Source organism: Haliotis rubra, unplaced genomic scaffold (assembly GCF_003918875.1).
Source record: "Haliotis rubra isolate DU_JTF1 unplaced genomic scaffold, ASM391887v1 Scf37, whole genome shotgun sequence".
NCBI classification, from domain to species: Eukaryota; Metazoa; Mollusca; class Gastropoda; order Lepetellida; family Haliotidae; genus Haliotis; species Haliotis rubra.
In genome coordinates, this window is record NW_025767046.1 from 2,982,758 (window position 1) to 2,998,498 (window position 15,741).

The 15,741-nt window shown below is 40.8% G+C and overlaps 1 protein-coding gene across 1 annotated transcript in view; it reads left to right on the top strand.

The window, feature by feature from the left end:
- The window catches only part of LOC124285876, a 124,392-nt gene that overhangs the window by 67,977 nt on the left and 40,674 nt on the right, over positions 1–15,741 (top strand). The window contains exon 8 of the mRNA XM_046722156.1: positions 1,779–1,933. Coding sequence (XP_046578112.1) covers positions 1,779–1,933 — 155 coding nt within the window. The remainder of the gene's footprint in view (positions 1–1,778; positions 1,934–15,741) is intronic.

The following is a 15,741-nucleotide window of genomic DNA, read 5'->3' on the forward strand; positions in this document are numbered from 1 at the left end:
TGTTGTTGACATTTAACTTCATCTTAAACTACGACCTTCACGTTCATTACTTTTTTAAGTTTAATTTGATAATTTACGGAGGGGATTATGTCACCTTAGTGACAACTGCTTATTAGCACTATTGTAGCATCATTACAGCATTCTTGTAGCATCATCATAGCATCGTTGTAACATTATTGTAGCATCGACGTAGCATCATTGTAGTATCGTTGTAACATCATTGTAGCATCGACGTAGCATCATCATAGCATCGTTATAACATCATTGTAGCATCGACGTAGCATCATTGTAGTATCGTTGTAACATCATTGTAGCATCGACGTAGCATCATCATAGCATCGTTGTAACATTATTGTAGCATCGACGTAGCATCATTGTAGTATCGTTGTAACATCATTGTAGCATCGACGTAGCATCATCATAGCATCGTTGTAACATCATTGTAGCATCGACGTAGCATCATCATAGCATCGTTGTAACATCATTGTAGCATCGACGTAGCATCATCATAGCATCGTTGTAACATCATTGTAGCATCGACGTAGCATCATCATAGCATCGTTGTAACATCATTGTAGCATCGACGTAGCATCATCATAGCATCGTTATAACATCATTGTAGCATCGACGTAGCATCATCATAGCATCGTTGTAACATAATTGTAGCATCGACGTAGCATCATCATAGCATCGTTGTAACATCATTGACGCATCGACGTAGCATCACTGTAGCATCGACGTAGCATCATCATAGCATCATTGTGGCATCGACGTAGCATCATCATAGCATCGTTGTAACATCATTGTAGCATCGTTGTAGCATCATTAGAACACTGTTTTAGCATCACTATGGCATTGTTGTAACATCATTATTGCAACACTGTAGAATAATTGTAACATCACCACCGCATCGTTGTAGCTGCACACGAGTACACGAGGATCATTGCGAGACATGACATACAAGGTCTCACACACTTAATCTCAGTGTTATTTTCGTGACCAGGCCCCGATTTCTCGAAACAAACTTAAGTTTTTACTCAAATTTCGAACTGAGTTTGACAGTTTGAAACAGCTGAATTTTTAACTCAACTGCATTTTTAAAATAAATAAAGCCCAAACAACTTAAGTAATCTATCCACCAAACTCAAATTGTCTACTATGTTTGAGTTTAATATCAATTTCAGTTTATTCTAGGAAATGCATTTTCTCAAATTTTAGTAAACACTCTAACTTAAGTCAAAACTCAGACTTAAGTTTGTTTCGAGAAATCGGGGCCAGAAAACACATATCTATAGTAATGTGATCAGAAAATATGCTGTGAAATGACTTCACTATGCTCGAAGCATGACGTGGCTCCATAGTTGTAGGGAAGCTACTAATGTAAGAGAACTACCGGATGTAAACCTAGATTGCGTGCTTTTCCTAAACACATAATTCACTTCCTTTGCTAAAAACACCCAAACGAACATAACGCACTTAGCTACCTCTTTGTTGTGCAACCTGCTGAGGAAACTACATTTTGAAACTTTGCAACACTTACATCGCCACCACATGTTTTTAGCTGACATCCTCAGAGGACGTGTAAAGATTTTAATGATCTTTTTCTGCAATGATTATAATAATGTCCTAAAATATAATTATAAACAGCATTTGTGCAGCTCACAACATGCTTGTAATGATGTAATTATAACATTGTCGGTTTACATTCAGTTAACACACACCCAACAATTGTTTAATCTGAAAAGTACCAGGTTATGTTATCATCCTTATATTTACAGAGATCAATCGGGTGAGAAGATCATGGTCTTCCACTTCTACGTTGAGAACGTTGAGTTGGAACTGGTGTACAGAGGTCTTCAGTTCTTGACCACTGGCGGTAGGCTATTCGGTGTGGATGTGGACACCGATGCCATGAAGTACCAGGCAGATCCAGGTGAGTAATAACTTCTGTAGTCAAAGAACAAGAACATGTATTACTCGTTGACACCTCTAGTGATATTGTGGGACGGTAGGGTAGCCTAGTGGTTAAAGCTTTCGCTCGCCATGCTGAAGGCCCGGGTTCGATTCCCCACATGGGTACAATGTGTGAAGCCCTTTTCTGGTGTTCTTCGCCGTGATGTTGCTGGAATATTGCTAAAAGTGGCGTTAAACCATACTCACTAACTCTCTCTCGTGATATTGCAGACAGTATTGCGACATGTGTTTCTCTCATGGAGATATATTGACTCGGTTCCTACGCAGTGTGTGCATATGTTTTTGAATGTTCACTTCCTTGTAGTATTGCTGTACCGTTGTTGTAGCATCATTATAGCATTGTTGTAGCATCATTATAGCATCGTTGTAGCATCACTGTAGCATTGGTTATAGCATCAGTGTAACATCATTATGGCATTGTTGTAGCATCATTATAGCATTGTTGTAGCATCATTATAACATTGTTGTAACATCATCATGACATTGTTGTAGCGTCATTATAGCATTGTTGTAGCATCATTATAGCATTGTTGTAGCGTCATTATAGCATTGTTGTAGCGTCATTATAGCATTGTTGTAGCATCATTATAGCATTGTTGTAGCGTCATTATAGCATTGTTGTAGCATCACTGTAGCATTGGTTATAGCATCAGTGTAGCATCATTATAGCATCGTTGTAGCATCATTATAACATTGTTGTAACATCACTGTAGCAATAGTTATAGCATCAGTGTAGCATCATTATAGCATTGTTGTAGCATCACTGTACCAATAGTTATAGCATCAGTGTAGCATCATTATAGCATTGTTGTAGCATCACTGTAGCATTGGTTATAGCATCAGTGTAGCATCATTATAGCATTGTTGTAGCATCACTGTAGCATTGGTTATAGCATCAGTGTAGCATCATTATAGCATTGTTGTAGCATCATCAAAGCGTCGTTGTAGCATCATTATAACATTGTTGTAACATCATCATGGCATTGTTGTAGCGTCATTATGGCATTGTTGTAGCATCATTATAGCATTGTTGTAGCATCATTATAGCGTTGTTGTAGCATCACTGTAGCATTGGTTATAGAATCAGTGTAGCATCATTATAGCATCGTTGTAGCATCATCAAAGCGTCGTTGTAGCATCATTATAGCACTGCCGCAGCATCACTGCAACATAATTATGCCATTGTTGTTGCATCTTTATAGCATTTCATCTCCATGCTCAGCTTTAAAGAGATTGATAGATAAACCAATACAGATTGTTATAAATATGTATGCAACTCATCATGATAAAGCATTTTGAGAAAACGATTGACAATTGATGAGTTCATAGTGTAGCCTTTGGCTTCGGAATAGAACATTGTCGTATCTAGGGCGATAGGGTCGGGGCAGTGTTCTTCGTCAAGAGAAAATAGTTATTTTTAACCAGGGCAGGTAATAAAGTTGAGCGGGCTAATTGGTGAATATCAGAAAGCATCCGGTGGGATGTGATATGCACAATCGAAAATACAGATGAGCTCAGAGCATGCGTGCGAAACGAAATAGACGTGTTTCTGAGCTGCTCGTCAGCGTTATTAAGATTAGGATCTTACAAAGGTTTTCAGAAGGTTTTAAATTTTGTATTTGGAAATTCACAAGACGGGTTTACGCTTGTGTTTGTAGCTTATTTGATACGAAAAAAAGTGCGAAAGTTTAAATACTTAAGTTCCTTTATAAGGCTTTGTTTTGTTCGTTTTGTTAGGTGATACGTTAGGCCCAGTGGTACAAATATCATAGTTGTCTGTGCGTAGGTGTGTCCCTTAGGCGTGGCAGAAACCTGTGATCGACTGTTCGAATCCCGTTATGTGTATTGGTTGTCAGTATCTTAATCCTGCTCGTTTCTTTCAACAATTGCTTTACTTCAAATAAGAATGAGTGAGTGAGTGAGTAAGGTTTTACGCCGCTTTTAGCAATATACCAGCAACATCACGGCGGGGAACACCAGAAATGGACTTTACACATTGTACCCTTGTTGGAATCGAACACCACCCTTCGAGCGAACGCTTTAACCACTAGGCTACCCCACCGCCCCTCATATAAGAAAGTAGTAGATTCACTGGTCGTGACAGTACAGTCAGTGGTCATAGCAGTAGTTATATATCTAAATCCACATTAAGCTACCAATGTGAACTAACTGACATACAGGGGACCGTTAAACCTAACACGCTGTATCGACAGGGCGAGAGATCTAACATCGAATGGGCTATGTAGTGTAAATCGTAGAACTGTCTAGTTAGGTGGAGACCGTTGCCGTAATGTCAGTGCCCTAAGTCTGTATTGATCATCATTTTCGACTCTGTCAGACAGATAAAGAAACGGGCAGATGTCATGGTGATTGAACGTGTCGTTGTGTGTGAGCGGGAACAACATTAAAGTCTGGTATTGATTGATTGCCATGGATACCACAAGGAACTATGCCCCCACCCACCCACCCCCACCCCACCCCAACAGCTCTTATAACACCCCGCGACAGTTGTGCCTGTTCAAAAGGTTCAAACTAATTTCTTTATTAATCAAAACAAGGATCCACCTCGTTCGGTTTTCTTCTTATTGAGAAAATCAAGAAACTATTTTGGATCGATCGAGAACTTAGCAGAAGGTTGGTGGATGCCATTTTTGTACTATTCTAATTCGTCAGAAAGTCATGTTATGATTGGAGTGAGTTAGGTTTAACGCCAAAATTAGAGCACACTAGAAATGAGCTTTACAAATTGTGGCCGTGTGGGGAATCGAACCCGGACCAAAGGCGTGGCGAGCGAAGGCTTTACCACTGATTGCCCCCGTTGTGAGTTAACCTTAAGGTAAATCTGAAAGCGCCTCCTCGTAAAGAGACCCTTACACCAACTGACTGTTATGCGAGTGTTCCATTTTACATACGTTGAAGTAATGATATGGATATGGAACATTGCTAAAAGCGGCGTAAAACTAAACTAACTCAATGATGGAAGTATTGGTGTCAGATCTATTTCAGATGTAAGAGAAATGCATCGATTTCATACTCATTAGTATCCCGAAGAATATCGATTTCACACCATGAAGCTATTATTGTAAGGAACATTTATATTCATTCTTTTTTTATGTCGACCCGTGGAGAATACGTGTTAATGCAGGTCGACGTACGTTGACTGCAGCATGCGACGTAATGAGAGAGGTGGTCAGGCTCAATGGCTTGGCTAATGACGTGTCGTTGTTGTCACGTTGAAGGGGCGGTGGGGTGGCCTAGTGGTTAAGACGTTCGCTCGTCACGCTGAAGGCCCGGGTTCAATTCCCCACATTGGCACATAGTGTGAAGCTCATTTCTGATGTCCGTCTCCGTGATATTGCTGGAATATTGCTAAAAGCAGGGTAAAACCATACTTACTCACCCTACTCCATGTTGACACAATACGTTTTCCCACAAATCTGTGATGCCAACGAACATCAGTCAATGTTCATGGCAGTAAAGTCAGAGGTCATAGCAGTACAGTCAGAGGTCATAGCAGTACAGTCAATGGTCATAGCAATACCGTCAATGGTCATAGCAGTAAAGTCAGAGGTCATAGCAGTACAGTCAGTGGTCATAGCAGTACAGTCGGTGGTCATAGCAGTAAAGTCAGTGGTCATAGCAGTACAGTCAGTGGTCATAGCAGTACAGTCAGTGGTCATAGCAGTAAAGTCAGTGGTCATAGCAGTACATTCGGTGGTCATAGCAGTACAGTCAGTGGTCATAGCAGTACAGTCAGTGGTCATAGCAGTAAAGTCAGTGGTCATAGCAGTACAGTCGGTGGTCATAGCAGTACAGTCGGTGGTCATAGCAGTACAGCCAGTGGTCATAGCAGTACAGTCGGTGGTGATAGCAGTACAGGCAGTGGTCATAGCAGTACAGTCAGTGGTCATAGCAGTACAGTCAGTGGTCATAGCAGTACAGTCAGTGGTCATACCAGTTGAGTCAGTGGTCATAGCAGTACAGTCAGTGGTCATAGCAGTACAGTCAGTGGTCATAGCAGTTGAGTCAGTGGTCATAGCAGTACAGTCAGTGGTCATAGCAGTACAGTCAGTGGTCATACCAGTTGAGTCAGTGGTCATAGCAGTACAGTCAGTGGTCATACCAGTTGAGTCAGTGGTCATACCAGTTGAGTCAGTGGTCATAGCAGTACAGTCAGTGGTCATAGCAGTACAGTCAGTGGTCATAGCAGTTGAGTCAGTGGTCATAGCAGTACAGTCAGTGGTCATAGCAGTACAGTCAGTGGTCATACCAGTTGAGTCAGTGGTCATAGCAGTACAGTCAGTGGTCATAGCAGTACAGTCAGTGGTCATAGCAGTACAGTCAGTGGTCATAGCAATACAGTCAGTGGTCATAGCAGTACAGTCAGTGGTCATAGCAATACAGTCAGTGGTCATAGCAGTACAGTCAGTGGTCATAGCAGTACATTAGTGGTCATGACATCGCCTGTTCAGTTGTACAGCCCTTCAGCTTATACTGAGAAGATGTTTAGTGGACACGAGATGTGTTTAGAGAATACAAAATGGGTACAAGAGCAGAGGTTTCAGGTTGAGAGGTTATGACGTCAGCATCACTGAACTCGCGATTGTTATGATGAAATAATAGTTCCGGATGAACGTGACGTATTGGCGTGACCATGATTGTCCAATCGAACCGCGCGAAGTGTGTATCGTACCATTTGTACGTTCACCACGTGGGCAACACTAACTAACACACCACTGCGCACTACTGAACCTTCTAACATAAATAAAGTATTAAAACAGTAGAAACAGAAACATTTTAACAATAAACTGCACCGCCATATGTCACCATCTACCGACGGTCTGGTCGTATAAACAACAGCTGGAGTCTTATAACAGGTTGATGTCATACTGAATATTTTTTTATGTAACAAACTGACAATTAACTCGATGTTATATTAACAGAAAAAAGAACACAAATTAGGTAAAATATAATAACAGGACCTAATGCATAGGTTACATGTTCAGATGTAGACGTAATAACCATTTTCTTTATGTTTTGAAATTTACGTTCATGCAGGTGAAGGTCATGCATGGCGGTAACGGTGACGGTGACTGTTAAAATATAGCATATACTTGAAAACTGGATTTGAGTTTGTCTAAAACGATTCAATAAACATAATTTGTTAATTTCTTAGGGAAATATGTTCCTAAACGAGGGGATACGTTAGCCATTATGAGTTGAGATCCTGCTGTGTAGGTGCAATTTTGACTATAAGTGAATTGGGTTAAGCCATCATAAAAGTGATAACGCGTAAAAGTGAGCTTATTCAACTGATAATCATGTAACTGTATACTTAGGTAATCTGGAGTCACTGGGAGAGTAGTGTGTAAACATATACGCGGAGAATAAGGAGAACTACTTTTCTTACGTGAATGGATGAGTTTTAAAAAAATGAACTGGAAGTATTTGCAGAATCGGATCGACCGTTTTCACCTCTGGCAATGTAGGTCATTCATGCGATGTCATCATGCCCATGGCGGCTTGACATACGTATAAAGAATTATTCTTTTAGCGGAAGTGTAATTTACGATCGGCGAGATATGAGAAACACAGACCAAAGCCATGTAAAGTTTAGGGCGGCGTGATCTGAAAAAGGCTTTCTATTCTGGGGCATGGTTCTCCGAAACACCCAACTCACCCTGTCCCCTCCCTATGCCGAGACGCCCTGACACACCCACCCTCTCAGTCTACTGCACCCTCACGCCAACCCATCACCCACTCTGAATCTCCCCCAGCTCTCTCCCAAACACTTTGTCTGTCGATCTCACAGTCCCTGAACCACATTATTTACCCTACTGCCTAGTCCTCCCTGCAATGCTAAAACCCTAAATGAAGCAAATCTAGATTTCCCCAGGTTCTGAAGATCCCAACTCAGTTGGGGCTCCTTATCAATTTAAATGGGTGTGTTTATTACTATCAAAATGATATATGTATTCAGGGACTAAGCGTTAGTCTACCAAACACGTTGAGATGAAGGTGACCTACAGGCTGCGGTCGTTTGTCAAGAACATGCTTGGTGTTCTCGTGAAGTCTATTTTAATATTTCTGCCGTGTTACTGTAATCAGTGAGATGTGCATCTCAAGTGAGTTTCCAAACCATGCTAGGTTTTCAAAAATACTTTCATTAACCTTGAATGATACAACCCCTGTTTGTCTACAAGCCAAGTAGTGAGATGTGAAAAGCATACAATTCAGTGGTGAACACGTGCTCATGACATTAAGTGATGTAAAAAATGCTCCCTCTTTAGTTTTTGTGTTTTACGTTGCAGAAAACATGGACTTTCGCAAAACGCGTTTTCGACTCGTCCTCCACTCGTGTACTGATAACTTTATGTGGTAATCATTATCATCGTCGTCATTATCATAACAACGATTATTATCGATGTTAGACCCATGGTCGCAGTAATAATGATTCATAACATTTAAGGATAATAATATAAACAGTCAGGCTGTAGTAGGATTCAGCTCTCTGAAAGCAGATGTATATTAATTCTCCTCTAAGTAAGATTCAGCTCTGAAAGCAGATATGTATTAATTCTCCTCTAAGTAAGATTCAGCTCTCTGAAAGCAGATATGTATTAATTCTCCTTTAAGTAAGATTCAGCTCTGAAAGCAGATGTATATTAATTCTCCTTTAAGTAAGATTAAGCTCTGAAAGCAGATATGTATTAATTCTCCTTTAAGTAAGATTCAGCTCTGAAAGCAGATATGTATTAATTCTCCTCTAAGTAAGATTCAGCTCTGAAAGCAGATATGTATTAATTCTCCTCTAAGTAAGATTCAGCTCTGAAAGCAGATATGTATTAATTCTCCTCTAAGTAAGATTCAGCTCTCTGAAAGCAGATATGTATTAATTCTCCCCTAAGTAAGATTAAGCTCTGAAAGCAGATCTATATTAATTCTCCTTTAAGTAAGATTCAGCTCTGAAAGCAGATATGTATTAATTCTCCTCTAAGTAAGATTCAGCTCTCTGAAAGCAGATATGTATTAATTCTCCTCTAAGTAAGATTCAGCTCTGAAAGCAGATATATATTAATTCTCCTTTAAGTAAGATTCAGCTCTGAAAGCAGATATGTATTAATTCTCCTTTAAGTAAGATTCAGCTCTGAAAGCAGATGTATATTAATTTTCCTCTAAGTAAGATTCAGCTCTGAAAGCAGATATGTATTAATTCTCCTTTAAGTAAGATTCAGCTCTCTGAAAGCAGATATGTATTAATTCTCCTCTAAGTAAGATTAAGCTCTCTGAAAGCAGATATGTATTAATTCTCCTCTAAGTAAGATTAAGCTCTGAAAGCAGATGTATATTAATTCTCCTTTAAGTAAGATTCAGCTCTGATAGAGGACGTGTATCAATTCTCCTCTATAGCCTGTTTGCAGTGAAAACGTACCGATGAATTTCACTAAACAAAAAAGTAAATCAAATAAAGTGAAATTAAGATTGCGAATCTTCATAATTTTGCCTTGCCAATTAAACATATGAATTTCAGAATTTTATTCAACTTAGGATAAAAGTTGTTTAACAGACGATCATAGATTCAAATCGCTATTATTGGTTTGTATTACAAGGGAGTAAACGCAGTAATTGGAACAGTGATACAAATGCACGTGCAGTACGTGATGTGCGTTAACTTAGACCAACCCTACGTGTTCTCGGTGTTTCGTTTAATGTGCATACCCCCTTGTAATACAAACCAACAATAGCGATTTGATTCTGAGATTTAAATGTTCAATTGGCAAGATAAAATCATGAGGATTCGTACTTCTAATTTCACCTTATTTCATTTACGTTTTTGTTTAAAGTGAAATTTATATGTACGTTTTCACTGCAAACAGACTATAAGTAAGACTCAGCTCTGAAGCAGATGTGTATTATTTCTCCTCTAAGTCAGATTCAGCTCTGAAAGCGCGTGTGTATTAATTCTCCTCTGAGTCAGATTTAGCTCTGAAAGAGGACGTGTATTAATTCTCCTTTAAGTAAGATTCAGGTCTATGCAAGCGCATGTGTAGAAATTCTCCACTAAGTAAGATTCAGCTCTGAAAGCGCCCAAGTAAGGTTTCAGTGCATTCGTAACTTATTACGTGCTATCTCAAATCACACGTGTAGCTTGAAGTGGAGATCAAGTGCCATACCGCCTGTCTGGAAGCAAAACGGCCATTATCACAACCATAAACAACTATTAACGTCTCAGCTGTTTTGACAGTGGAACCCGTTCTATTTGCTTTACACATCTAAAGAGATCTTTCAAAACGTGTGCATCGAAGTGCAGTTGCTTTGAAAAGCTTGACTTCGTGACATATAATGATATAGGGGTAATGCAATGAGCACCGTTACATATTGTGACGTCACAAATACTTTACAGTAACACATACTGACAAGCAGAGCCCATTCATGCTCTACAAAATACATTAAGTCAAATGTCACGTATCCAAGGAAGTTCACACATACACACACGTGTGGGCTGGGATCAAACACAGATTCACACAGGGGTACGGAAGTGAGTGAGTTGGGTTTTACGCCGCTTTTAATAATATTCCAGCAATATCACGGCGGGGGACACCAGAAATGGGCTCCGCACATTGTAACCATGTGGGGAATCGAACCCGGGTCTTCTGCGTGACGTGCGAACGCTTTAACCACTAGACTACCCAACCACCCCTACGACGTTTCGGTGTAGATCACCTGCTTGACAACAAGGTTAGAATCTACACAGTAACGGCGATGTTTATTGAAAATAGGAAATTGTTCATACATAGTACTCCAACTTCAATAAGTTTATCCAAGAAGTTACAGTGGGTGAGGCATTACACACACACATGCGCACGGGGATCGCACACAGACACACAGTTATAAAATTGAGTGAGTATGGTTTTACGCCGCTTTTAGCAATATTCCAGCAATATCACGACCGGGGACGCCGAAAATTTCGCTTTACACACTGTACCCATGGGCGGAATCGAGCCCGGGTTTTCAGCGCGACGGGCGGACGCGTTAACCATTAGGCTACCCCACCGCCTCCAGTTGGAAAGGTGAGTTGATGTGAGGTGAGGTGAGGTGAAATTGGGTTTAACGTCGTGCTTGAGAATATTTCGCTCACATGACGACGTGCATGCGTGTGTATGTGTATGTGCGGCTGCTTGTACTAGCCCAGACTTAGGCTGGTTTTATAATGCTAGCCCACTGAGATACCATGCCGCAGTGAAGCATGAATATCCCACTCAGACACATTATACTGACTCCGAGCCGACCAGTCCTTGTTGTACCCATTAATGCCGACCGCCAGGCAGGGACCAACAAGTACCATATTTTAACGTCTTTTGGTATGACGCGGCCGGGGATCGAACCCGCGACCTTCCGCTGTCCGGGCGGACGCTCTAACCGCTACACCACGGAGGCGGTCCCCAGTTGGAAAGACATTTCCACATGTATAGCAATGTGATTACAGACAAACAGAGAAGTAGCACGTCACAAATACACACACACACAGGCGCACGGGATTCATACTCATCGGGTTAGGACACACACACATACACACGTAAGTACACACACGTTCATCCGTCTACGCGACACACGCGCACAGAGAGAGAGGAGCTGGGGGAAGAGAGAGAGAGTATGACACTCAATATAGTCGGGTCCACTTACAGACACACACACGCAGCGGAAAAAACAAGGGTGACGATATACAGGATCACGCACAAAACTCAAAACACACAGAACATGTGTACTCCCAGACACACTCAGCTCGAGACAACATAAAGCAGGCACACTCAAAATACACAGGCAGTGTATAACGACTTGTGGGAAGCTTTAATGTGAGGTCTTGTGACAGAAAATCGAATAATTTGCGCTTTTTCTTGAGCCGCTCAGTTAGGAACGATAGATTCTCAATAAAATATGTTTCTGGAAAAAATGTGGGTCAAGTATTATAAGCTGTACTAAAGATATTGTGTGTATTTTTAGGAGAACCCGTTGTAAATACCATCCAAGAAAGATGAAATTGCTCATTTCTTTGGTCACTGAACAGTGCCGTGGATTGATGCACGTGACGTGGATTGATGCACGTGACTTGGATTGATGCACGTGACGTAGAATGATGCACATGGCGTGGATTAACGGGGGAATCTTCTTCAGGTCGACATATAGTGGAACCCCGTTAATCCTAATAGCAGAGGGGTGGTGGGGTAGCCTAGTGGTTAAAACGTTCGCTCATCACGCCAAAGACCGGGTTCGATTCCCCACATGGGCACAATGTGTGAAGCCCATTTCTGGTGTCCCCGCCGTGTTATTGCTACAATATTGCTAAATGCGGCGTAAACTAAACTCACTCACTTACCTAATAGCAGAGGGTCCATTGAAATAGTCTGGTTAAAAACCATTCGTGTCATGAAACATGTTTTCGGACAGTCACAGTGATAACAGTTTGTAAGTGATACAAGGAGTAATCGTGTCTTCATTAACAAGGTTTCCACTCAGGGCTATACTGCTGCTATCACATGACAGTAACGGTCCGTTAATCAGCACAGCGACCATTCTTCACAGCGACAGTCCATATCTGCTGTGGCGCCGCGATTCACTAAGCAGAGTTCTATGAAATTTATGGTCATCGATTTGTATCCCAGGATTCCAGTCAATAGGTTTCTAGATTTATCAGCACCATTCCGACACTCGTTGGTACCAGTGAAATGGGACACGTCCTCATAGACCAAGCTGACACGCAGTGACATAAATGAAATACCGTTCAAACCGTATTAAGCCCAAAACGATATAGTGAGTGAGTGAGTTTGGTTTTACGCCGATATATTCCAGCAATATTACCGCGGGGGACACCAGAAATGGGCTTCACACATTGTACCCATGTGGGGAATCGAACCCGGGTCTTCGGAGTGATCGAGCGAACGCTTTAACCACTAGTCTACCCCCACCGCACAACACGATATAGACACACTTTATGGATAACTTCTCTATTTCGTGGGTGCGACGTTTCCATACAGATTATTGTGCCGTTGCAAAGTAGGTTGTACTGTACTGTACTTCCAAACTTCTGAAATGCCACTCTAATAAGAACCCAACACGGTCGCCCACTATGCCACCGAAGTGGGCGCCGTTGGGTAACAAGGTTGTGCCCCTGTTTCCTGTCAGATTCACTTAACGATGGGTTTGAATCCCGAGTTGTTGAGACCATTGAATTGTCAACGACATGCCTGTCTTCTCTCAAGTCATCTAAGTGGAAAAGGTCAGCATTCCATTAAAATCAAATATCGTTTTGAACACCTTTTGAAAAGTCTTAAAGCCAAACTCACATCACTTCACTACAATGTCAATAAAATGTGTTAGTTTTCGATGACTCTTGATCCCCCATGAATACGTCCAGTGACTGTCATTTCTGATTTATAAGCCTCTTTCGGGTTAGAGGACAGATGGTATCTACAAATGCGCCCTACCCTTGCTGATGATCATTGAGTGATCATGTTCTTTGATTTGGGTGACAACTTAGGATGCTGCGCACATCATAGTTACAGACTGGTGTCATGGCAGGAATATTGCTGAGCGCGGTAGGAAAAACAAAGAACAAAATCGTCTCAACAGACCGTTCCGTAATGAAATCTACTGCGGCATCCGTTCGTTGTTAATATGAAAAACAGGAAACATAATCACATACATATCATCATTATCTATGGCATTTAGTAACATTCCAACATGTTTGTCATTTCGTTCCATCCAAAAGCGTTTCCAATTCTGTTGTGTTGGAAAGATCAATGTTCTCTTAGTGTGATTGATATTCTTTCTTTTCAGCTTAATCATACTTAACTTCATTTGTCTCACCTAAACCCAAAAGTTGGATGATTTGTTAAGGTGTAAATCTGCCACTGATTCGCTTTCGTTATCATATTTTCTCATTTTTGTATCTCAGTCACCAAAGAATAAGCCTCCAAAGAATTTGGGAGAGCAAAATGATTATGCTAAGGGACATTTATGTCTCCTTACAAATCGCAGCCATAGGAACCCTACGTCACATTGTCTTGAAACTTCTGGGTCGTGGTCATCTACCCACTCATAACTAGATATACAGAGGAGACTCTATTTATTACATGATTATTACTTGACTCTATTTATTACATGATTATTACTTGACTTTATTTATTACATGATTATTACTTGACTCTATTTATTACATGATTATTACTTGACTCTATTTATTACATGATTATTACTTGACTCTATTTATTACATGTTGATTACATGATTTATTACATGATTATTACCTGACTATTTATTACATGATTATTACTTGACTCTATTTATTATATGATTATTACTTGACTCTATTTATTACATGATTATTACTTGACTCTATTTATTACATGATTAATGTTAATTAAGTTTAAACATTATTAATCCGAGAAAATTCGATTAACGGAATCCAAATTCCAAGTTGGGGCACGTTTTATGGATTGACAACTGGTTTGGGTTTTTTTGCAATGCAACGTCCTGGAGTACATGCTAACACTGTTATCAAGCAAGTGATACACAATATTATGCACAAGGAGAGTAAATACATGAAGGATATTCGAGTTTATACAACCGAAGTGGTTGAAGTACAGTGTGATGACATTGCTGATAGTTGCTGTGTTCATAGATAATAAGTCTATCTCATCTTCTATAGCGCCAAACACCAAGTGACTGCTCGCGGCGCTTAATCAGAATCTGATTAGTATTACCCCGGATAACCCAAGCTGCCTGTTAGGCGCTAGAAGGTTATAGTGACATGACTTTATCCAACCGGGTACCCATTTTCTGCTGGGTGAACAGGGGCAATTTTGAACAAACTCGCTTGCCACATGTATCACATGTGGGGCAGGACTGAAGTCCTAGAAACTCTCAGGAGTCAAGCTGCCAAACACGATCACCCATCCAAGGACTGTCCGAGCTCGACGTTGCTTAACTTCAACTGATTCATGACCTGAGCTCTGTGTGCAGGACCACACGCCACCACATGGCTATGAACCCAGATGGACAAAAATGCATCTTCAGTGAATCCACGCTGGTCTGGACTGCTGGTTTATCCAGACTGCTGAGGAGACCTACTAATGAACAAAAACAGGTTCCATTTACATGATTTCTTTATAACTACTGTATGGATAAACGGGGTTCAGCTGCAATGTACCAGTAATTCAACATGAACTCTTAATAATAATAACAATAATAAACGGATGTTTGTTGTGCGCCATAGTCCATACAGAGCATGCTCAAAGCGCTACACATAAAAGAGTCACTAGCTTTGGTGGGGAATATACGACAGTTCGTCAAAATGACCATCAGAATATTTGGCAGTTTAAAGGTGTAAAGGCTTTTGAAAGTTTAGGTTCTTAGTCCCGATTTAAATGCTTCTAAGGATGAAGCATTTTTATGGGAGAAGGAAGACGATTCCACGGGGTTGGCACTGCAAATTGGAATGATCTATGCCCAAAGTGGTTGACATGAACTTGGGGAACTGAGAAAAGATCTTGATTCTGGGAGAGGAGTCACGGGCAGGCATATAAGTTGACAACATCTCAGAGTGGTATTGATGAGCTAGGCCGTGACTGAGACCGTGACAAGAGTGAGGATCTTGAACTGAATTCTGGCTTCAACCGGGAACCAATGCAGACTATGGGGGATTGGGGTTATGTGAGACCATTTTGAAGTTTTTGGTGTCTGACTGTCTGAGTATAGATATTCCAAACA